The sequence below is a fragment of the Marmota marmota genome, unplaced genomic scaffold (assembly GCF_001458135.2).
Source record: "Marmota marmota marmota unplaced genomic scaffold, marMar, whole genome shotgun sequence".
NCBI classification, from domain to species: Eukaryota; Metazoa; Chordata; class Mammalia; order Rodentia; family Sciuridae; genus Marmota; species Marmota marmota.
The window spans coordinates 3,891,356-3,915,995 of NW_026000164.1; the positions used below are offsets into that span (position 1 = coordinate 3,891,356).

The 24,640-nt window shown below is 45.5% G+C and overlaps 1 protein-coding gene across 6 annotated transcripts; it reads left to right on the forward strand.

Moving 5' to 3' along the window:
- The first annotated feature begins 43 nt into the window (after positions 1-43).
- Znf746 (zinc finger protein 746) lies at positions 44-19,740 on the forward strand. 6 transcript variants are annotated; one of them, XM_015493716.2, is made up of 6 exons: positions 47-2,878; positions 2,966-3,092; positions 4,005-4,163; positions 15,168-15,359; positions 15,850-15,975; positions 17,026-19,740. In XM_015493716.2, exons 1-6 carry the CDS (start codon positions 2,594-2,596, stop codon positions 18,114-18,116), a joined length of 1,980 nt encoding a protein of 659 aa, XP_015349202.1. In that variant the 5' UTR covers positions 47-2,593; the 3' UTR covers positions 18,117-19,740. The 6 variants fall into 6 exon arrangements, with proteins under 6 accessions (XP_048642698.1, XP_015349202.1, XP_015349201.1 ...); XM_015493715.2 differs by having other exon boundaries at positions 48-2,878; positions 17,023-19,740; XM_015493718.2 differs by having other exon boundaries at positions 50-2,878; positions 3,011-3,092; positions 17,023-19,740.
- Positions 19,741-24,640: the final 4,900 nt, after the last annotated feature.

Consider the following 24,640-nt stretch of genomic DNA (forward strand, 5'->3'; position numbering starts at 1 on the left):
CCCCGCCCGGGCTTCTTTCTCTGCCTAGCGCTCGGCCCAAGCTTCCCTCCCCCAGCTCCCCCCAGCGGCCTGGTGGCACCTGGGAGGTGTCCGGCGTCGATTCCGCAGACACTGAGCACCCACTACGTGCCCAGCTCGCCCCGGGCGGCGCGGGAGGGCTGCTGTGTTTGTCGAGCCAGGCACTGCACCTAGCCCTGTTTAGGCATTATTTTGTCCTCACTGCAGACCTATGGGATAGGTACTGTTATTATCTCTGCCGTACAAAAGAAAAACCGGAGGCCCAGAGAAGTTAACTTGCCCATGATCACACAGCTAAAAAGTGTGGGGAGACAGTGGCTCTGTGTTCAAGGACTTGGTGTGTGCTGGGGAAGCAGACAGGTACACCGTAAGGATCGTGCAGAACAGAAAAGGGGGAGCGCAGTGTCCAGGTGGAAGCATACCGTGGGAATGCAGGAGCAGAAGCAGCGACCATCCTGGCCCAGTATTTTGCTCTTCTGTGATTTGAACTGGGCTTTTGCGTGAGGCTAGTGTTTCATTAGACTGAGCTAGACCCAGGGAGCTTTCCAGGAAGGGAGGAGGCTCCGGCAAAGGCACAGAGAGACAGACCCCAGGAACAGAAAGAGTCCATGATCTTGGAAGAGATGACTTTAATAGGAGGCTGCAGAGAATTGGAAGGGGTTGAAAGGCCTGGACTTTGTCATGTGGGTGGGAACCGCTGAGGGATTTGGCTGCTGCTTAGACCAGCAGCTCATCTTAAGTGGAGTTTGGGTTTCCCTGCTGGTAGCTAAGGCAGCAGAGCTACTTCACACTCCCACTAGTGAGGCTGTGGACTTCAACAGAGCACAGTTCCCACCTCCCAAGCCACATGAAAATGATAAGAAGACTGCACCATTGTTCAACTATCAAAGAGGAATGTCTTCTTAATGATGTTGGAGTTTGCACAGGTGCCCTTTTCATGCAACAGGAAGATTCTAACAGTGCATTTAGAACATAATGGGATTTCAGGGGACGGAGAGCAGGTAGTGAGGGGCAAGGATATATGGCAAGGTTAATCCCAAGGAGGAGTTGGAGGTGAAGGGAGGATTACCAAGCTCAGAGCCCAGCCAACCCCCAAAGCACCAGCAGGACTGCACCACACACTCCTTGAGAGCAGGGCCTCTCCCATGGCAGTCTTTCCCTGTCAAACATCCCTTTGCCCATCCATACTCCACCTCCGAGACCAGCTGAAGTCCTACCTTAGTGAGGCTCAGAGTCCATCTTTTCAGACAGCCAGAGAACTTTTTTTTTTTTTTTAAGTAACATCTGGGCAGGGTTTTTTTTGTTTTTTTTTTTTGCCTCCTGTAGCACTTTCCTTTTGTCCCTTTTTCTGAGGTGTCCTTCCATGTTCTGATTCTCAAGAACACACTCCAAATTAATCCACATATGGTTCCTAGAAGTCACTTTATTTTGCAAGTAGTTGCCAACATTTTGCTTAGGAATGCTTTTCCAGAAAGTCATCCATCCATCTACTGTCACCAGAGAAAGCCTCCATAACATGACTCCTCCCTGCCTCAGACTGTAGTGGGCAGATAGTCCACAAATGTGTGCTTCTTTCATGGTCCCCATCTGCTAGTCGGTCAAGCCTCTGTGTGGCCATTTCCATTGACAGGGAAGCTCCATATCTTTTGATTTTTGCTGCACATTTAAAAGTATGACTAAGGTCCAGTCTCTAATAGAGCCGTGTGTTCTATCTTCTGCCATCTTCTATATTCTGCTCGGTGTCTACCTTCCTCACCAGACTCAAGGGCATGTCACTCATTTCTTACAGCTACAAAAAGGTCTTGAGACTATCAGTTTTACATTGGGAAAGGTAGGAGCCAGGAGGGAAAGAGAATCTCAGGAGGCTCAGGTAGTGTGAAAAAAATCCAACTAGCTTAATGAAGTTGCAGTAATGGTAATCCTAGCTTGCATGGAGTGAGGGACAAGATCAGATTGTCTTGGAGAAAGGGGAATTGGCCATTAGATTTTTCTGTCTTGTTAAAAGGGGACAGGAGGTGCTTTAAAAAAAAGAATTGAGCAACACTCTTGTTTGTGTGGTTTCAGTGGAACAGCTGGGGTTTTTTTGCTGGGTCATTGGCAGTACAGTTCCTGTGGGTGCCGGGAGTGCAGGCTGGGCTCTAGTAAATCTGCAGTTTACCATTTCTCCACTAAAACACCCCAGCAATGCTAAGTCACTGTTTACTTTGCAAAATCACACTGAGCGCCTGCTGTGTGTCGAGCACTGTGCTGTGAAAAGCTGCAGTGCTCCTCCAAGGCCTCATGGTGTCAGCCCTGCAGGAAATGGCCAGATAGGGTGGTGAGCCTCAAGATGGGATTCTGCCATGTGCTCTAAGGGCTGGAAGCAAGGCACCACAGCCACGGGCCAGATCTGAGATTCCCAAAGGAGGTGATCTCCAGGTTGAGATCTGGCACATGAGACAGGAGATTCCCACTTCCCACAAACATGGGCTCCCTGCTCTCAGCCTGCCTCCCATGCCTAGGGAGGTGGGGTCATAGATACAGTGAATGCAATGAGTGACGCTGGTTTCTCTTTTGAAAGATTTCTCCATGGACAATGGCAGCTACAATTCAGGCCATGGAGAGGAAGATCGAATCACAGGCTGCCCGCTTGCTTTCCCTAGAAGGTCGAACAGGGATGGCTGAGAAGAAGCTGGCTGATTGTGAGAAGACGGCCGTGGAGTTCGGCAACCAGCTGGAGGGCAAGTGGGCAGTGCTGGGGACCCTGCTGCAGGAGTACGGGCTGCTGCAGCGGCGGCTGGAGAACGTGGAGAACCTGCTGCGCAACAGGAACTTCTGGATCCTTCGGCTGCCCCCTGGCAGCAAGGGGGAGGTCCCCAAGGTAGCCTTTGGGTGCCCTGGAGTTGGGAGCCCTCGGGGCTGTGCCTGTAAGTGTGTGGGTGAGCGAGTGTGACACTTGTGGTTCCAGGTGCCCGTGACCTTTGATGATGTGGCCGTGTATTTTTCCGAGCAGGAGTGGGGCAAACTGGAGGACTGGCAGAAGGAGCTCTACAAGCATGTGATGAGGGGCAACTATGAGACACTGGTCTCCCTGGGTAAGGCCTGGCACTCCCTTCTCTGTCGAGTGGATTTTATAAGTCCCCAATCTCTTTCTGCTGGTTGTTTTCATCTCAGTGACATGTAAACCCCTAGATACTTTGAGCAAGGGAGTTGTCTTCCTCCTCCTAAAGATGATGCTAGTGATAGTCAGACTCCCCCTTCTGCCTGGTAGAGTGGCAGAGTGAGGAAGATGAAGGTCCCTTTCCTAACAGGGCCTAGACTGTGGAGGTAACTGCTGAGATGTAGATTGCAGGAACTCCTCTGCTCTAAGGTCCAGTCTCTAATTGACCACATATTGAAGAAGGACTTGCTTTACCTTCTCTTGCAGAGCTTTTGCCCTTTATGTGATAATTCTTCAGGGTCCATGGAGAATAGGACAGATCTTGCTTCCTACAGCAAGCATTTTCCCCTGCCCAAAGCCTTGCTGTCCCAGACTTAAGGGTCACTGCCTGGGAAGGGCCTGGATTCTGCCTCCTGGGCCCATTTCCAGCTCAAGATGAGCTCTCTATGACCTCAGAATAAAGGGCGATGAGGTGTCCTTGGTGAGGAAGGGAATGGGCACAGGCGTGCTGTTGCGCTCTAGAGTGCAGACCTGAGCTGTTGGCTCCTGTGGAGGCTTTATGCCCAGCACTGCTGACACAGGGCCAGGTAACTCTTTGTTGGCTGGGGCTGTCCTTTGTGCTGTCACATGTTCAAACCAGCCCTGCCCTGTGCCCAGCAGATGCCAGCAGCACCTCTCCTAGACTATACAAGATGATCAAGCTTTCTAGCAAAGTTGCCCACCTTTGAGAACTATTGCTCTGTACCAACCCAGACATTTAATTTCCAGACCTTTCTTGATTTTCCAGCTGCCTTTCCCTTGCTCTGATGGGAACATGGCCAAAGCTAACCTTCCTGTCTTTCCTCAGACTATGCCATCTCCAAGCCTGAAGTCCTCTCCCAGATTGAACAAGGCAAGGAGCCCTGCACCTGGCGTCGTGCTGGCCCCAAGGTTCCAGACGTTCCTGTGGACCCCAGTCCAGGTGAAGGGTGGGAGAAGGCCAGGGAGAAGGCCAGGGAGAAACCAGGTGATTGGATGAAAGCAGAAAAGTAGCGGGCTAGGGATGCGAATTGCTTGTTTCCAGAGAGACTGGAGAAACATGAGATGGGTGTGTGAAGTCTGCCTTCTGTAGTCGATCTATAACCTCTAACCTACTCAGCTGGCACTCTGGAAGCTAGTGCCTTCCACATGGAAACGGGCAGACCAGCCAGCCAGCCAGCCACATGGAATGATGAGAAGAGAGTAGAGGATTTGGGCAGAGAAAGGAAGAATCTGTTGAACACAGAATTCATCCAGAGCTTTGCAACATCCACTGGCTGCCTTTAAGTCTATTCCCAGCTGGACAACGGAATCCTGTTGGCAAGCTGTGTGGTCCAATGTTATAAAATTCATGAATTTATTTAAGGTGAATGTGAATGCTAGATATCAGTGTCTCAGATTTCCCTGGAGCCAGTCAGCATATTTGAAAGTTCAGAAAAGGACAGGGGACACATGAGAAAAACCACATTCCTGAGGGGAAGACCTTGCTGGGTTCTCTGGCCAGGAAGACCCTATCTCTGTTCCATCCCTGCTTCCTACCTTGACTGTCCCACGGTTCCCTTCCTTCAACACTGTGTGACTCAGAATCTGTCTTCCTGTGGCCAACTCATGTGCACTATTTGTGTCTTATGTGTTTGTTGCTTCATCTCAGTTAGATTTTCATTTTATCAAAGGCAAAAGCACATACAGAACTGACCTTGTGACCAGCTTCTGCTAATGCACTCAGTGGTTTAGTTTAGCAATGTATTTTGAAAGTCTTCTAGGTGCTGAGGACTGTGCTGATGGTTGAAGTATAGAAAGGTGACCAGGAGCAGAGCACTATCCACATGGAACAACTACAGGTCACAGGCAGCCTCCAGCTTCCACATCTGGGTGGGGGGGGGGTTCATGTGGCTGGTTTTATTTTCTCTGTAACACTTGCAGGGCCTTCCCAAGCTCCCACACCATCGTTAATTAAGAGCGAATGAGAGCCCGGAGGGACCCCAGTAGCCATCAAAACCCCTTCAGCACTCAGACTCCCATTGTCTGATAGGAGTCCCATGTGGCCCTTCAGTGCAAGCACTAGGGAGGACCCCTACTGTCCCCCACCCTCATCTGGCCTGTCCCTGCCTCTGTCAGGCTTCATGTCCCTTTTTCTTTGTCTTCTATGAATTCCTCCACAGTGCTTAGCACGTCCTGCTGGATCCTGAGTGTTCCTGCCTGTTCTTGCTTCTCTGCAGTTCTCTTGTCCTCTTCCCCATGTCCCTCTGACACAGGGCTTGCAGGAGGAGGTATCCTGCTCCTCAGTTTTGCCCCTCTGCTGGCTTCCCTTCCCTGCTCTGTAAACCCTGCCCCAGGTGCTCAGGTCTCTCAGATCTCTGGGGATCCCCCTTTCCACCTTGTCACTCTTTCTGCCTTTACTCTTGGCGATGGCAGCATCCACATGGAGGGTCCCCGGCTCTTCTCTGCCCCACATGGCCGACCTTTGACTGTCGATGACAGTTACAGCACCCCTTCTAACCACCCCCTGCCTTCCATCTTTCCAGTTCTCTCTCTCTAGAGCCTGAGTGCCCCGGGCCCTTAACCTCAGGAAGCTGTGAGCCCTGAACCCTCCCACCTTCTCGCCATCCTGGCCCATCCTCCCTTCCCTCTGTGGCCATCTGCAGTGGTCTCCTTCGTACAGCCTCAACTCTCTGTTCCTCCTCTGTTCACTGTACCCATCTGGCAGAAGCACAGTTCTGGGGAAATCTGCCTGCCTGTTGTGCATCTGCACCCAGGTACCTGTCCGCAAGCCTGCTACTGGTCTCACCTGATTCTCCCAACCAGCAATGTCAAGTGAGCACCCAGCATTGCCCAGCAATCCCTGGCATTACCTCACTAGGCCAGAGATTGGCAAACTGTGGCTCATGGGTGAAACCTAGGCCAATTGTTCCTATGGCCCACAAGCTGAGAATGATTCTTGGTTTTTGTTTTTAGTGCTAGGGATGAGCCCAGGAGTGCTCAGGCACACTGTCCTCCCCTCTGCCATTGCCACGCCGCTTTCCTGATGGTCACCACAGATTCTTTTTGAGCAGCTATGAAGCACCTGTTTTCTCACATCTTTGCCCACTTTACATCATTTTTTATCAGTTGGATGGAGGCACAGTGGTTTCTTGGTTTAATTTGTATTTTCCCGACTGATAATGAAGTCAGGCATCCTCTTCATAAGGTGATGTGGTTTCTTCTGTGAATTGTTTTTTTTCTGTATTTTCTACCCAGTCCTTTTTCACTTTTGTATTGATTCTGGACATCCTTGTTTGTGTTCTAGGTGCTGATCCTCATCCACTATGTGCATTACATTCATCTGCCCCTAATCTGGCAGATCTTTGAGCTCTGCAGTTCTTCTGCGGACGTGTTGATTTTTGGTAGGCATACCTGCCAGTCTGTTCCTTTATGACCTGTGCTTTTTCTTTGTGGCTATCCTTGCCTTCCTCATCCAAAGTCAGAAAGGTGTTCTGTTATATTTTCTTATAAAACTTTTAAAGTCTTGCTTTCCAAATTTAATTCTTCAATCCATTCTAGAATTAATATTTGTATAGGCTACAAGGGAAAATTTACATGTTTTCCCCACAAAGATGTCGGCTTTTCCAGCAGTTTGCCATGTGTCTTTCTCCATTGGTTTGTAGCACAGCTTCTGTCTTGAGCCAGGGTTTCATGTGTGCTTGAGGCTGTTCCTGGGCTCTGTGGTTTCTGTCGGTCCCTCTCTAGGACACTCTCTCAGCTTCATAATATTCCTCACAATCTAGCAAACCAAGCATTCCCTGCTTATTCTTCAAGGTTTTTCTTGGCTATTCTTAGATCTTTTCTCTTCTGTATGAATTTCAGAATATTCACATCAAGTTCTCAAGAAAATCCTGTTGGAATTGCATTTACAATTTAATGTTAGGGAATTGCTACCATTAAAATTTTGAGCTTTGGGCTAGGGTTGTGGCTCAATGGTAGAGCGCTTGTCTAGCATGGGTTTGAATCTTAGCACCACATATAAGTAAGTAAATAAAATAAGGTCCATTAACAACTAATAAAAATATTTTTTAAAAAAATATTGAGCCTTGCTCTTCATGGGAACACTTACCAAAGATTTCTCTGTGTGGTTGAATAAGGTTTTACAATTTCTCCTGATAGTTACAGTTTCTCTCCTAAGTCAGATTTGTAGAATTGATTACATGTTTTATGGTTGTTACTGGGTCAGGTATGCTATTGGCTTGGGTTTAGTGAAAGAAAATGTGTTCTCTCGTTAGGCAGAGAGAAATATCTATTTAGAGGCTCTTGGATTTGTTACATATACAATTACATCCTCCACAGTAGCGCACCTGTCATCTCTGATTTTGATTTTGTTTTTTTTGTTGTTGTTGTTGTTTGTGTAACAGTCTGGCTAGGACATTGAAGAATAGTAGAATGATAGCATCCTCATCTATGGATGACATATATTTCTAGAGTTTCCACATTAAATTTGATTTTTTTCCATAGACATTTGAAGATTCTCTTAGTTTAAAGGCATGTCCTTGTGTTTGTGGCTAGCCAACAGTTTTTATTATGAATAAATGTTATATTGTGCCAAATGCTAGATTTTTTTCCCCTCTTTTTAAATAGTGCCTAGGTTTTTTTGTTACTCTGTATTATACATAATAGTAAATAAAACTCACATAATGGGTGGAGTGCTAGTCAACACAGTTCCCAGTATCCAGCACACAAAGAGCCCGGCCAGAACCTTCAGAGCCCATCATGCCTCCCCGACCACAGTCCCTGCCTTCCTCTTGCAGATTAATAGTAAATTCAGAAACAGAGCTCATCAGCCGTTTGCCTTCTTTACATTTTTATTTCCTCTGTACATATTCCTAAGTAACATTGTTTAGTTTTTGCCTGTTGAACTATTTATGAATGGAGTCTTATCGCGCATGTTCTTGAGTTTGCTTTTCCCACCTGACATCATGCGCCTGAGTGTCTGTGTTGGCGTAGTGCAGTTGTAGTTCATTCATTTTCATGACTTTCACCACTTCATAGTTTTCTGTTTTATGACTATAACACATTTGTTCCTTCTACTGTTGGTGGGTGTTTGTGTTCTTTCTTTCTTTTACTTCAAGACAATGCTGTTGTGAAAATTCTTGTGCGTATATAAAAGTCCCTAGATACACAGACATGGGTGTAGACCCAGGAGTGCCGGGGTTGTAGGAGAGGTGGTGTGCTCACCATCATCTGGTAATGACGAAGTGTTTCTGAAGTGGGGATACCAGTCAGCACCCTCCCCAGCATGGCCTGGGGATTCCTACCATATCTTATTCTCACTGGCTTTGAAATGCCATTTCCATTTCTGCCCATCTGGTAGAAGTTGAAATAGTCGAAAAATTGTGATTTAAATTTGCATTTTCAAAATTAGGAAGCTTCAGCATTATATCCGCTATTTATTTTCTTGTGAAATGTCTTTTGTCCACTTTTCTTTAAAGTTGTTTAAATTCGTAAGACTTCTTTACATATTCTGGATATGAATCTTGCTGTCAGTTGTGGTGTTGATGGTAGGTTCTCTGTTTATGCTTCCTCGTGTTGCTGGGGATGGAACCCAGGGCTGCATGCTAGGCGAGCACGCAGCACCAGCCTGTGGTATATTTTAAAGTGCAGATGCTTTTCACTTCCGTGTTCTTGGATCTTCTAGTCTTTTGCTTTATGGTTCATCCTTTGTATGTCTTCTCCAGTTAAGAATACTGCCCAACCAAGAAAGAGGTCATAATACACGTCTCATTTCCTACCAGAGGTTTTCTATTCTTGCCTTTCATGTGCAAGTTCTTAATCCGCTAGGAATGGATTTTGTGGTGATCTGAGGGAGAGCCCTGGTTCTTTATCACTAGCCCTTTGTTCTCATTTTTCCTTTGCTATTTAGAGAAACTTTCAAGTTACCTCATCAAGCACCATGAAAAATGCAGTTCGGGTTATGGTTGGAGTTGACTTCAATCTACAAAACATTTGGGAGAAAATTGACCTTTCACTCTACTGAGTCGTATCATCCTTGACTATCCTCAGTCCCTCCATTTCTGTGATGTCTCAACAAAGGTTTATAATTTTCTCCCAAAAAGTAGGTTGAGGGTGTAGCTCAGTGGTAGAATGCTTGCATATCATGCCTTCAGCCCTTGGTTCAATCCCCCACACTGCAAAAAATAAAAATAGATCATTTTCTCCCAATGAGGTCTGCACATTTTTTTGTCAGTTATATTCCTAAGTTGTTTTTTGTTTGTTTGTTTGTTGTTCAGTCTCTGTGGTCGGTGGAGTCTTGTTTTTACTTGGGGGCAGGGAACACCATTCCCTGCAGCTGCAGCTTAATCAAGGTGCCACCTCCATCCCCCTGCCCTTCCTCAGTCCAATTGCTTGCTGCCCCCAGGGATAGGTGCCCTCTGCTGCTTTGCAAGGGACAGGCTCTATGCTGGCCCAGGTTACTTCTGGTTTTAGGGTCAGCATGAAGAATTCCTTCTGCACAGATAAAAACTACATCCTAAATTATCACTAATAAAAATAGCTTAACTTCACTGGCCTTCCTCATTTGTTTTCTCATTTTAAGAGCCACAACAGGAAAGAAAATAGTAATTGGTCAGCTCCCTCAAAATCCTAATAGTATATAAAAAGGCAGTTGTATTATTTATTGATATTTCTATACAGGAACCTTGCTAAAACTCTCATTAGCACTAATAACTTTTCTAATAATTATCTAATGGTTTTCAGATTTTCTGAAAAGTTAATCATATCATCTTTGAGAAATAAGACTATTTTTTTTTTTATTTCAAATCTTTATGGTTTATTTTTGTCTTATTTTATTGGGCAGAGAAATCCCAGGAAATCCTTAAGTAGAAGTGATGATAACAGGTGTCCTATGGATTCATGATTTTATAGAGAATAATTTTTAATTTTTCACAGTGAGAATAACATTTACTAAATGTCTCATTTACAAATCCCCTTTATCAGGCTGAAGAAGTCTCCCCCATTTCTGACTTGCTAGGTATTTCCAACAGGAGTGACTGTAATTTTTTTTTAACTTATTTATTCTAATTTGTTATATATGACAGCAGAATGCAATTCAATTCATATTACACAAATAGAGCACAATTTTTCATGTCTCTGGTTGAACATAAAGTAGAGTCACACCATTGGTGTTTTTATATATGTACTTAGGGTAATGATGTCTGTCTCATTTCACCATCTTTCCAACCCCCAGTGACTGGAATTTGTAGAATGCTTTTTATTTTCTTCTTGGTGTTTATTGAGATGATTATATAATTTTTCTCCTTAACACTCTAATAAGGTCAATTATATTATTTCCTAATGTTAAGCCAATGTTGTAATCCTGGAGTAAACCTAACATAATCATGACCTTTATATACATTTCCAGACTTGTTATGATCATTTTGCTTAGGACTTTTGAATCTTTGTTCATGAGTGAAGTAAGCTCATAATTTTCCTTTTTCAGACTGTCTGCATTATTTGGGTATTAAAGATATAAGCTCTGATGTAGGCCCTCTGTTTTTATTTTCAGAGAGTTTGTGTAATGTTGGAATTTTCTACCCTTGAAAATTTAGTAGAAAATCCCAATAAAGTCACCTGAGCCTCCAGTTTTCTTTGTAGGGGAAATTTTGACTATCCATTTAATTTATTTTAGTTATTAGACTATTTAGGGTTTCTACTTTTTCACTGGTTATTTTGGAAAGTTGTAATTTTTCTAGGAATTTGTTTCTTGGATTTTCTGATTACTTGGAATGACATTTGTAATGCCTTGTTGCCTTTCTAACCTCTGCTGCATCCAAACTGCCTCCCCTTTTCCATTCTCCATTTGGTTCCTGATGCTGTCTCCTTTCTTCCTGATGTGCTTGCTGGAGATGAACTGGTCTAATTTCCTCTTCACTGGACCAACTTCATGCTCTCAGTATTCTGTCCTTATTTTCCCTTTTAGTAATTTATACTCTGATATTTGTCATTGTCTTCTACTTTTTAAAGGATTTTGTTGGTGGTGTTATTTCTTTCCTAACACCTTGCAGTAACTGTTTAGCCTATTAATTTGCAGCTCTTATTAAGCGCACACAAAGCTGTAGAAGTCCTCTGTGCCATGGTGCCTGCAGCCCATGTGTCTGGATAGATAATATTCTTCTCACTGGGTCCAGTTATCTTCTAATTGTCATTGTGATTTTTCCTTAGACCCTTGGATTATTTAGAAAGCAATGCTTGTTTGTTTGTTTTAAATTTTAGTAAATATGAGGAGTTGAAGACTTCTAACTTAATTGTATTATCATTAAAAAAGACAGTGTGTAAAATATTCATCTTTTAAAATTTGCTGAGATTTGTTTTATAACCTGGAGTGTTCTTTTTGCTTCCTCACTATGTGCTTGAGAAGCATGTATGCTCCCTGTATTTGGTTTCTACTTGTGTCCATTTGATCAGGTTTGCCAAGTGTTGTTTAGTTGTTCTATGACCTTTAGTTGGCGATATTTACCAATTATGAAAAATATGTATCAAAATCCCCCACCGTGAGGGCAATCTGTCCATTCCGCTCCAGAGTTCTTTTAGTTTTGCTTTATTATGTATTCTTAAAGTCAATTTCTTCTAAGATATGTAGCTACATCACTTTGTGTTGTTAATTCTGGTTTAGTTTATCTTGTATTCTGTGATATTGCTTTCTGCATCCTTCTGTTACAGGTGTGAGTTTTCTGGTAAACAGCATATTTCTGTGTTTTTTTTGTTTATTTACAGACTGATAGTCTTTGCCCTTTAACTGTCCAAAATTATAGCCACCAGCTACAGGTAACTATTGAGCACTTGAAATGGGCTGTAAGGACAAAATGTAGACCAGATTTAGAAAACTATGTGCAAAAAAAAAAAAAAAAAAGATGTATATGAAGGATGTGTGTATAAAACTATATAAGGTATCTTATTTTGTATTGATTGTATGTTGAAATAGCATTTTGGACATATTGGGGTGAATCCTTCCATCTGTTTCCTCAAGATTTTACAATGCAGCTACTGAGCCCCTCTGCCAGTTGCCTGTCCCGTGGGACCCTGCTGCTCCAAATCTTTTCCCTGGTCATGGTAGCTTGTGTGTGTGGATCCTTGCTGCCTTTTTTAGAGGAAGCTTTAGAATTTTTCTTTGTGGGGAGTTATTTTTTGTGGGTATGTTGGTAATGAACTTTCAGTTTAAGTGTACTTATATATGGGTCTATTTCTGTCTGAAAAAATCTTTATTCTATCCCTGTTTGAAAGACAGAATTCTGGTCTATTATTTTCTCTTAGCCTTGTGAGACTGTCGCTTTGCAGAAGTTAGCTGTTGATCTTGCAGGTAATCTGCCTTTTTTCTCTGCCTGCTTTTAATAAGGCTTTGTCTTTGAGAATTGGCAGTTTCACTGCAGTACCTTTACGTGTGGACTTGTTCAAGGAAATTAGCAATGTTCTCTCTTTGAATATTGTCTTGCCCCTTTCTCTCCAATCTTTTATTCGTGAGGTTTTCATCTTTGCCTCTATAACCTCTCTTTATATTTTCAGCTCTATTGCCATGCTGAGGTCTGAGCGCCACTGCCAGGAGTATGCTTCCCCACACACAGCTTGGAGCCAAGGACAGGGCAGGCAGTGCCCTGAGTGGCAGTTTGGGCTTGGGTTGTAAGTTTAGTCTGCTGGGAATGTTGCCAGTTGGGTGGTGGGGTGTCTCCAGCCAGCTGCCCCCCACACACACACCTGACCCTAGACCTGCCACACTCCTTCTCTAATGGGAGCATGCCACTCAGACCTGGGCAGGAGCTGGATGTCCAACTTTGTAATGTTTTGAACAACCAATTAAAAAAAAAAAAAAAAAACTAACTTACTGTAGAAACTGGGGCTTTCTTAGTTTCTGGCCTCTGTTTGTTTTCCTTACTTTATTTGTAAGTCATCCATACTTTGATTTCTTTTTTCCTTTTTCTTATTTTTATACTCTACCCAGCATTTTTATTTTTAGCTGTCCCAGTCTGGAAGGAGTTTCTCTGTTTCTCTGCACATCTAGCCAGCCATATGCCAGAAAGAAGACTTGATGCTGCTTTTACATCTGTTAAGATGATCATATTGTCTTTGCCATTACTGTTAACTTTGTGAATTATATTACCATATTTTCTAGTCTCATCTTATCCTTGATAAACCTGATTTGCTCATAAAGTGTTATCTCTTTTTCTATTTTGAAAATACATTATGGGATTTGATTTGTAATTCTTTAATTTAGAATCTTTCATATGTGTTCATAAATGAGATTATTTTATACATTTTTTCATATACATTAGTTTGTATAATCAAAATTATAATAGCTTCATAAAAGGAGTTAACAGATATTTTCCTCTCAGCTTTTTCTTTTTTTCTTTTTTTTTTTTAACCCAAAGGCACTTTACCACTAAGCCAGCGTTTTTATTTTGAGACTCGGTCTCACTAAATTGCTGAGACAGTATTTGAACTTGTGATCCTGCCTCAGCCTCCCAAGTTGCTGAAATTACAGGCAAGCACCACCTTGCATGGCTTTCTCAGCTTTTTGAAGATATTCCATTATCTCTGATGTCCTGATTATTGTAGTAAATCTGCTTTCAGGCTGAATGTTATTGTTTTCTCATTAGTACTTTTTAAGATTTTTTTCTTTGTTTTTGCTGTTATTTCATTTCACTTGAATGTTGTCTGTTTATTTATTTGTGTTTATTTTCTACCTTGGAACCCATAGTTTTATGAACCCTTTAAACTATGGGTTCATAATGCCTTCAAGTTTGGAAAATTCTCAGCCATTCTTTCTTTACCTACTTCCATTTGCCCCTTTCTTTGTTCTCTACTTCGGGAATTTCTACCACCGGTTATTAGAACTTCTTATTCTATCCTTCATGGCTCTTAACTTCTCTTTCGTATTTTCTATTTCTTTATCTCCAGTGCTTTGCTCTAGGTTATGTCCCCAGATCCATTTTTCCAATTCATGGATTTTCTCTTCAGCTGTGTTCAGACTGCTAAGCCATTTATTGAGTTTCTAATTTCCACAACTGCTTTTGTCATTTATAGAATTTATTTCACTCTTTTTCAAATCTACCTGTTTAAAAATAATTTACTCTCCTTACCTTGGAGATTCTGCTCCTTCTTTTATTTCTTTGAATATTTTAGACATACTTATGTTACTGTATCATTCAACCTATCCTTTTTTTTATGGTTCTTAAGAGCAAAGTCTGCCAGTGACTCCCATGACTGTTTGGCTCCTATTCTGGTCTGTAAGTTTTAATTTTTCCTCTAGTTTTAGTGTGTAGGGGAACCCTGTAGTCTGAGTTGTTGGGGTAATCCCATGGGGCAGGTTTGCTCTTGCCTGTGCTGGGTTCTCCTCGGTTTCTCAGCACCTTTTCAGTGAGCTTCTCAACATAGGGCACCTGCACTGTGTGGGTAGTATGAATTCTGTGTAGATGCTGAACTCCAGTGTCTTACGGGTCACTTCCCTCGCACACCCCTGGACAGGTGGGCAGCTTCCTGGTAACTCCCTTTAGTGGTTAGAGTTTTCTTAGGCCCCATCTCACTTAGGACAGAGCCTTATAGATCCTGGCTGCCTGCAGCAGGTCAGCCAGCACCACATGGACATGAAAGCCCAGCCCCTAAGGCCTGTGTCCTATGAAAGCAACGCTGTGGGGTCATTTGTCTTCTACAGCAACTCTTGACTGAACTCTTACTCATACATCTGAACTCTTTCTTTTGAGTCACTTAACCATGTATATGAGGGTTAAAGTTGGGGAGAAGAGGAATTTGAGGTTCAGTTTTATCCGTCACTCCTGTGTTTTAAGTGAAAGCAGGACTTCCTAGAGCAGCTCAGACTTCCTCATGGACTAGCTTCAGCCCAAAGTCCCTACTTGCTATTGCCTTCCTTCCCATCAGACTCTTTGCTGTTGAACCTGTGTAAGGCCAATGTGTCCATTCCTTGGCTGCATATTTATGAGCTCAGGGCCAAGGGACTCACACACTCTCCCTTTCCTAGGCTCGGGGCCCCCTGTTCCTGCCCCTGACCTTCTGATGCAGATCAAGCAGGAGGGCGAGCTCCAGCTGCAGGAGCCACAGGCACTGGGTGTGGAGGCCTGGGCATCCGGGCAGCCAGATATTGGGGAGGAGCCCTGGGGCCTCAGCCAACTGGACTCTGGGACAGGAGACATCTCCACAGACGCTACCTCAGGTGAGTGGCTAAGACAGAGCAGTAGACACAGGAATGAGTTGTAGAAACTGAGGGCAAGAACTGGGGGAGGTTCCTGAGAGGCTGTGGGGAGCTATGGTCTCTCAGAACATCTGGTCTGACTAGTATAGAAGTTTGCTTTCCTTGAGGAAGGGTCTGGACTGAAGCATATCTCACAGGCCCTCTGGGAGTTGGTGACACTGTTCCTGAGTGTTCTTCTGGCCTAGCAGATTATCTAGACCAACACATGCCTGCTTTTCCTGTCCCCAGCCTCAGGCAGTGACATCAACAGCTGCCTCTTGTTGGAAAAGGGCTCCTTCTCAGTGACATCTGAGCTTCCCCATGCTCTGACATCAGAGAGGCTGGGTTGTCATGATCATTCAGAAAAGTCCTTGTGGGGCTCTTGGGGTTTAGCTGCCCTCCCCTCCACAGTTTTCTTCTGCTCCCCGCACTCTTTCTGCCCCTGACCATGGCTCTGGTCTCTTCATTGCAGGCGTCCATTCCAACTTTCCAACCACTATCCCACCCACTTCCTGGCAAGCAGATCTCCCTCCCCACCACCCTTCATCGGCATGCTCAGACGGGACACTGAAGCTCAACACAGCCGCCTCCACAGAAGGTATGGGGGTGGCGAGAGAGGAGGCGAATGCCTCCACTGGGAGCCCTGTTTTTATTGGTGAGGTACCCTGACCTTTGGGTGTCTGTGATCTCATGATTATTTTATTTCTGAATTCTGTTTTTTATCTCCTCCAAATGTTTAGGCTTGAGCAGTCTTTCCTGGCAGTATCCATGTTTTAGACCATTCTCTTTCATGTGGTGTTAAGCAGTCTATTCTAATGTTCTGATTTCTTGAAGGACAGACCTCCTCTCCAGACTCACATGGCTCCTTTGGCATAGAAGCAAACAAAACAAAGCTAAAACCACTTACTTCTTAGGTATTGGCCCTTCCAAAGACAGGTGTCTGAAGGCCAGAATTGGGAGCATCACTTACCAAACTTATGTATTCGTTTTTTTCTTCTGTTATGCTACCTCAAGTTATAATTTCTGTCATCTTAGCACCCACCAAAATATGTTAAAAGCCAAGATCCCTGGTATAAAACCTTGGGATGTGAAATTACAGTACCTTTATATACATTCCTACTCATTCTCTACTCATTCTCTAATATTCTCATCATTAACTGGGTGACTGCTTCTTGGACGTGTTATCTTGCTTAATCCCCTGACATCTGACATTCACAGAGGAGCTGCTGGTTGGACACATGCCTGATGTCCACAGCTGGTACAAGCAGAGCCCAATCTCAGATTTATCTAAACCTATGCCTATGCCTTTGCCCCTTGGGCAGTAGCCTCCTTTGGTCAGAATTCCTTTTCTTAGGAAAGTTCATGATTAGCCTTAACAGCCAAAATGAAAACAAAAGCTGGGGGGCAGATCTGGGGGTTGCCTTGCTGTAGCAAAGGCACTGGGACACAGTTTCCTCTGGGTCATGGGACAGCCTCACCACCATGGTGGAGTGCTCTGCAGAGTCTGGTCCTGAGGCTTGGCCAGGAGGGCCCAGAGTAGCGTCCCAAGGACTAAATAGCTGCTGTGCTTCTAAATGAAAGCATCAGATCCTTAATTCCTCAAGAGTAAGGGCCAAGATGATATGTGCCTTTCTGTCTTTCTCAGCAGATGTAAAAATTGTAATCAAAACAGAAGTCCAAGAGGAGGAGGTGGTGGCCACACCTGTGCATCCTACCGACTTGGAGGCCCATGGGACTCTATTTGCACCAGGCCAAGCCACAAGGTTTTTCCCTAGTCCTGTCCAAGAAGGAGCCTGGGAAAGCCAGGGTAGTTCCTTCCCTGGCCAGGACCCCGTGTTGGGGCTGCGCGAGCCGGCCAGGCCTGAGAGGGACATGGGAGAGCTCAGCCCTGCAGTGGCCCAGGAGGAGACCCCTGCCGGGGACTGGCTCTTCGGTGGGGTTCGGTGGGGCTGGAATTTCCGGTGTAAACCTCCGGTGGGCCTGAACCCAAGGACCGTGCCAGAGGGGCTGCCTTTCTCCTCCCCAGACAATGGAGAGGCCGTCCTGGATCCTAGCCAGGCCCCGAGACCCTTCAACGAGCCCTGTAAATACCCTGGCCGGACGAAAGGCTTCGGCCACAAACCCGGCCTGAAGAAGCACCCTGCAGCGCCCCCGGGAGGCCGGCCCTTCACCTGCGCCACCTGCGGGAAGAGCTTCCAGCTGCAGGTGAGCCTGAGCGCGCACCAGCGCAGCTGCGGCCTGCCAGATGGCGCGGGCACGGCCACCAGCACCGGCACGGGTGCGGGCACGGCCACCTCAGGGGGCGGCAGCGCGCGGGACGGCAGCGCCCTGCGGTGCGGGGAGTGCGGCCGCTGCTTCACGCGCCCCGCGCACCTCATCCGCCACCGCATGCTGCACACGGGCGAGCGGCCCTTCCCCTGCACCGAGTGCGAGAAGCGCTTCACAGAGCGCTCCAAGCTCATCGACCACTACCGAACGCACACAGGCGTGCGGCCCTTCACCTGCACCGTCTGCGGCAAGAGCTTCATCCGCAAGGACCACCTCCGCAAGCACCAGCGCAACCACGCCGCGGGGGCCAAAGCACCGGCCCGTGGGCAGCCGCTCCCGCCCCTGCCCACCGGGCCCCCCGACCCCTTCAAGAGCCCCGCAGCCAAAGGACCCTTGGCTTCCACAGACCTCGTGACCGACTGGACTTGTGGCCTAAGCGTCCTAGGACCCACTGATGGTGGCGACCTGTGAACACCCCCACTACCATAGCCCCCGTGGGCTAAAATGTACAAAGTCCTGAGTGCAGACAGCAGGGTGGCGTTGAAAGCCTAGAGGCAGAAAGGGAGACTGGCAGAACCAAATTCCCACATTGCTGAACTGATCACTGGAACAAGAGGAATGCTCCACCTCTAGACACAGTAGGATTCTGATGGTGAAACTGCATACCGTAGTAGAATTTCAAGTAATTTAACTGCAAACCCGGTTTTTGTTCTTGTTTCTTTTTTAATTCTTGAGGAAAAAGCTGGAAAACAGTAGCAGCATCAGTTGAGATCTTGTCGTGCACTTTTGTTTTTCAGGGTGTGTGTCCGCCATGTCTCCTGAGTCTGATGGCAGTGCTGGGAGGGTTTTGGGTGGGGTCCTGGAGGTGAGGAGGGCCCTGGATACCCCTGGCCCCAGGACTTCTAGGGATGGGTCTCCAGACAGCACAGTCTGTGGGAGTTGAGTCACTAGTCTGACTGGGCAGCAGGTCTGAGCCTTGGACTCCTGGGCCTGGGCAAAGAAGGGTACAGGACCTGGAACCCCAGCTTCCACTCAGCAGGAAGGACCAGACCAGGAGAGTCAAGGCAGTGGTCAGCTTGCCTGCCTCTCTTGGAAGGCCCCTAAGCACTGGCCTGGCTTTTCCCTATTCTGCACCATGCCATCTGCAGTACTGTCCTAGAGCACTTGACAACATCCCCCAGGGACTCCTGGGCCCCATCAAGGAGAGCCATGTGGAGCTGTCAGGTCTGGAGGAGGTGAAGAGCCAAGGCTGAGCGTGGAGCCCTCACATCTGGTTATGCAGAGCCAGGCCTGGAGCCAGCGGCCCAGACCCCAGATGCTTCTGGTGTGCTGCCCCTCCTATAGTGTCTCATTTCCAGAGTACTTGCACATCACATCTCACTTGATCATACCTGACTTTGGGAAGCAGCAGGACAGGTACTTGTTTCTTTATAGAAATGAGGAGATGAAAAGGGCTCAAAGGGGGCATATCTCAGCCTCTCGCCATTGAGTACACAATGTGTGCCAGGAGCCAGGAAGAGCCACAGCTGGGACACAGTTCCTCCTGAAGCCTTAGTTTAAGGGAGAAAAGGTTTTGGGTTCTTCCCTCTGAAAAGACTTGTCCCACACCCAGTGAGTCAGATCCTTAGGCCTCAGAGGAGTATCTGGCTCCGCAGCCCTCGAGAACCTGGCCTCTTTGGTGTGTGCGCTCATTCACACACTAGGGCTGCTCAGGAGGCAACCTGGGAGGCTGGTAACATGTGAATGGCTTGCTCAGTCCCACCTCAAAAGTCTTCAAAGTGGAATTAGAAATGGGCCCAGATTTCTTGTCCACCATAGTGCTATCCCCACCACACACATATCCATTCCTGGTTTTTGAAGCAGCCTTTGGTCCTCTTGCCCAAAAGGGTTCCTGCCTCTCTTTGCAAGGAGAGGCCATGGCATCCATTCATTCACTCTGTCCTGCATTTTATTAGGAATAGACTAGTTAAGAAAAATGTTTCTATGTACTGTATATTTTGTACCTGTTTACACTTCTAATATTGATATAACTGATATTTTGAAAAATAAATGAACAGAAAACATCCTGTTAAAATAAAACCTAACCAGCACCAAGGCAGTTTGGTGGGTTCCATTCTTAGACCTGTGTCTTTGTTGCTAACAGACAGCCAAGGGGCTGTCTGTCCACTTCCTCAGCACCCTCCTTGTGCGCTTAGTCACCTTGAGCCCCCAAGAGGTAATTATCTTTGAGAACTAGGAATGGGAGGTCCCCGAGAAATTTGATTCCTTGGAGATAAACTGGCATTGGAAGGACAATCAAATCACACTGCATCAGAAAATAAACATGGCTTATGCAATTTAGTTTAATTTGACGTTATACATGCAAATAGGAAGTCTAGGAGGAAAGATGCAGAATATCAAAGAAGTGGATGTTGGCTATTTTGTCCTCATCTTTTCTTGGCTGGGTGGGAGGCAAAGGACAAGTAGTGCCTATGGTATAATCGTAGTCTCAGAATAAAGTCCCTCTAAGTGGCATTTAACTTAGGCTCCTACTGACCAGACTTGTCTTGTCTCCTGTCTTTGGTCTTTTTCATTTTGGTCATAGTTTTTTGTTTTGTTTGTATAGTGGTAGTCGGACAGCATGCCTTTATTGTTTAGTTTTTATGTGGTGCTAAGGATTGAACCCAGTGTTTCACACATGCCAGGCAAGCTACAGCCTCAGCCCCATAGTTGTGTTGTTGTTTTTTTTTTTTTTTTTAAGAAAATGAAATGCAAAATTTTCTTTCATTTTTGTGCAAGAGTCAGATGCAAACATGATGGCCCTTCCAGCCATGGTGGAGTGGGGTTATACCAACCAGACCCCTCTCCTGGCACAACTCCCTTGTTGGACATGCCCTGTGTTTGGGTCGGCTGGGGCTTGCCCTCCAAGTCACCCTTGCTCCTCACACCCTCACCACTCTCCAGGTGCAGGAATCAATGTCATGCCCGGAAGCCCAGGTCTTGGTTCCCAAATGGAATCCTCAGTCTTGGGTTTGGGTTCACCTCACCACGTCAAAACTTCAGACATCCAGGAGGAGGTGGGAGATCAGGCCGTGCCAGGAGGGACTGTACTGCCCCACCACGGGGACCGCCAGCCCAGAGCATAGCCATTCTTCCTGGGTCCATCCGCCCCTGCAGTTAAACTGCCACACTTAGTGGATTAAACTCACCCAAATATGTCTTGTGGTTCCAGAGGTCAGAAGTCCAACTGAGTCTTTTGGAGCTAAAAATAGGTGTCAGTAAAGCTGTATTCCTGCTAGAGTCTCCATGGGAGAATCTGCGCCCTCATGTTTTCCAACTTTTCAAAGCCACCTACATCCCTTAGCTCATGGCCCCTTCCTCCAAAGGGAACCACAACAACTTCTGCTTGCCTTGCCACATCCCCTTTTTCTGACTTTGCCTCCCTCTCATAAAGACCTTTTGATTACATTGATCCTGCCAAAATAATCTCTCCCTCTCAAGATCCTAGTTTTTCTTGGGGGAGAGGGGGATGCTAAGCAAACACTGAGCCACATCCCTGGCCTAACAACCACATCTGCAAACTCCATTCTGCTATGTGAGGTAACATATTCACAGGCTCTGGGGATTCAGTGACATCTGTGGGGACTCCCAGTCATTTCTTGTCTCAGCAACCCTCTGTTACCTATCAAAAGATACTTATCTGCTGCCTGCCTTCTCTTAACATCTATCTCTACCTTCAGTTTTTTACAATTTTGTTCTCTTATTCTTGATGCCTCCAAAGATGGCCCCATCCCTTCCCATTCTTCCCATTGTTAGGTGACAGCACTTCATCATTGTCACATTCACAGATGGATTGGAGACAAGACGGGTCAAGCCACACTCCACCCCTTTCAATAGCATCAAGATCTCTAAAGATCGCCCTGGCCACTTTCAGCTATGATTCTTCTCCATCCTCCATTGGACATTCTTCCACATCACTGAAGGTTTGCGGGAGGCTTTGGATCCTCAAGTCTATTGCTCCATCCCCTTGATCCCCCAATTCATTTTTTCACACTGCCACAGGGTAACCTTTCTAACTTGGAAATCACATCACTATTGCTCTCTGATTTAAAGGCCTCCAAGAAATCTCTGTCACCTGCTGGTTAAGATCCAAACTTCAACACAGCACATCCAACCCCTCATAGGGGCTCCTTCCTGGTTCTTCCTTCCCAGTCTCCATGTGCATCTCACTCTACACAATTGCAACCACCAGCTCTCCCCTGGGCACCATGCTGTTCCCTGCCTTTGCATGTGCTGTTCCCACTGCAGACAATGTCCACCCTACCCTCAACCCTTACCCAACTGGCACAGTCCACTTCCCACAGGTCTTAGTTCAAAGCACCACCCAGCTCCCTTGATCTCTGCACATGAAACTGACACCTCCCCTGCTTTTCCCACTCCCCTGAGTCCTACTCAGACTCCAACTGTTGACTTGCCAGACCCTCCTTTACTTTGCATATGTCTGTAAAAGTAATCTGTTTAAAAATGAGGCATAGGGCTTAAAATTCATAAGGAGACCTTTATTCATTGGCAGATATATGGTAGAGTCCCTGATTTTGTTTTAATTGTCAAGTTTCTTTTAACCCAGAGTATTAAATGGTTTATACCTATTTACCAACATTGAAAGCACATTTTAGACATTAAGCATATACACTTAAATAATTTGTTTCATCATAAAAATTTTAGCCAAAGTCGGGCGCAGTGGTGAACGCCTGTAATCTCAGCAGCTCGAGAGGCTGAGACATAAGGATGGATGGCAAATTCAAAGCCAGCCTCAGCAATTTAGCGACGCACTAAGCAACTCAGTGAGACCCTGTCTCTAAATAAAATACAAAATAGGGTTGGAGATGTGGCTCAGTGGTTGAGTGCCCCTGAGTTCAATCCCAGTACCCCCCCAACTCAAACACTCAAACACTCCTGATACAAACATCTGTAAATTATGGATAGGATTAACTAAGCAAATTAAATACAAAAGTAAAAAGAAACAAAGGGAAAACCTATGTGCCCAAAATGAAGACAAACTGTAGGCCCACGTTGTAAATATATGTCACTACTGTGCCCAGCTGGGGTGGGGTAAGAAGGGCATACAGGCCATGGGCACTCAGATAAAGCCCTGGAAGTCCTCTTGGTCAGCAAATGCAGGTTCAGAAGCACACATCCCAATGCCAAAAAGAAAATTTGAAGTTGGGTCCTCCGGGAAGCAGATGCTGAGACAGTCTGAAATGCAAATGTGTCGGGAATGATGCTGTGGAAGATAACAAGAGGAGGAAGCAGGATCGCAGGCCAAATCTCCAGCCACAATATCTGTGAATGGAAAGAGGCAAGGAAGCAGCCACCTGGCAAAGCTGCAGCCACCAGACGAAACTCTAGGGCAAATACTGCCCATGGGCGGGGGGTTCCTATGTTGGGCAGCAATGACCAAGCCTTGGGCCTCTAGCCACTCAGTCCTTGGCTGGCGCTGCACAAAAAGAGCATGAAAACTGAAGCATTTCCCAGACTGTGGCCACCTGCACTCTGCAGCCAAATAGCCAATGCCTGGATTAAGATCCAATCGGTGTGACTGCACAGCTGCCACAGATGACAAAAGCCTGCCTGTCTGAGATTGGGCACCAGGCACTGGGCACTGGCCGTGGTGGGGGCCATATCTTCCTTGAGAACTCAAGGCCACAGCTAGTACCTCAGGTTTGGGTTCAAATTTACATTATCCACAGGGCTGATCAATTGGCATAAAAATTATATAAGAAGCCAATAATAGCACTTGAGGTTTCCGGCTGAAGCAAACTCAAAACCAGGAGGAACCATCCCACAATCCAGACCACAAGCCCCGCTCCACACAAACTCACAATCACACACCACACAACCTCAGGAAACAACCCACCATTAATGAAAAGACAAATGCAGGATTACAAATCCAAGAACTCAAACTCATGTAAAGCTACTCCCAAAGAGAACAGACGGAACATGAATATGTTTATACTGTTAAATCTAACAGGAGGCATGAAGTGGTAGAAGCAACATGGAAAAAGCATAGTTAGTTGAAATGACCAAACCTTAAGAAAAGTCAAGATACTGTGAAAAAGAGAGTGCCATTTGAAAAAGAACCAGTGAAGTTCCCAGAAATAAAAGGAAAGTCTCCAGGTGCAGTGGCACATGCCTATAATCTGAGCAGCTCGGGAGGCTGAGGCAGGAGGATCAAGAATTCAAAACCAGCCTCAGCAACTTAGTGAGACCCTATCTCTAAATAAAATGTTTTTTAAAAGGGCTGGGGATGTGTCTCAGTGGTACAGTGCCCCTGGGTTCAATTCCCAGTACCAAAAAAAATTTAAAAAAGGGAGTAACATTACGAAAAAAAAAGGGTTAAAAAAAAAAACTTACTGGCCTGGTTAAACAACATAACCAGATACAGTTGAAAAATAATTATGGCTGTCCATTGGTATCCACTGGGAAGCCCAACGAACCCCCATACCAAACCCTCAGATGATTAAGTGCCTTATATAAAACAGCACAGTATTTACATACAAATTGTGCACATCCTGTGTACTTGAAATTGTCTTGATTGCTTATAATGTATAATACAAAGTAAATACTATACAAATAGTTGTTATGGTATATTTTTAAAGGAACAATGACAAGGAAAACAGTTTGTATATATTCAGTACAGATGCAATTTTCTTCAAATATTTTATATCCAAATCCACAAATACAGAGGTCTGATTGTAATTAAATCAAAGATACATGAAAAAAGTACCCAGAATGAAGTACAGAGAACGAAAACAATGGGTGGGAACCTGATATGTTATAATCATAGACCAGGAACACTTACCATAAGTCTATCAAATCAGATGTTCTTAACTAGAAAGTGATTAGGAAATTAGGAGAAAAGAAATGTTTTTAAAAGAATGACTAACAAGGGCTGGAGATATGGCTCAAGTGGTAGCTCGCTCACCTGGCATGCGTGCGGCCTGGGTTGGATCCTC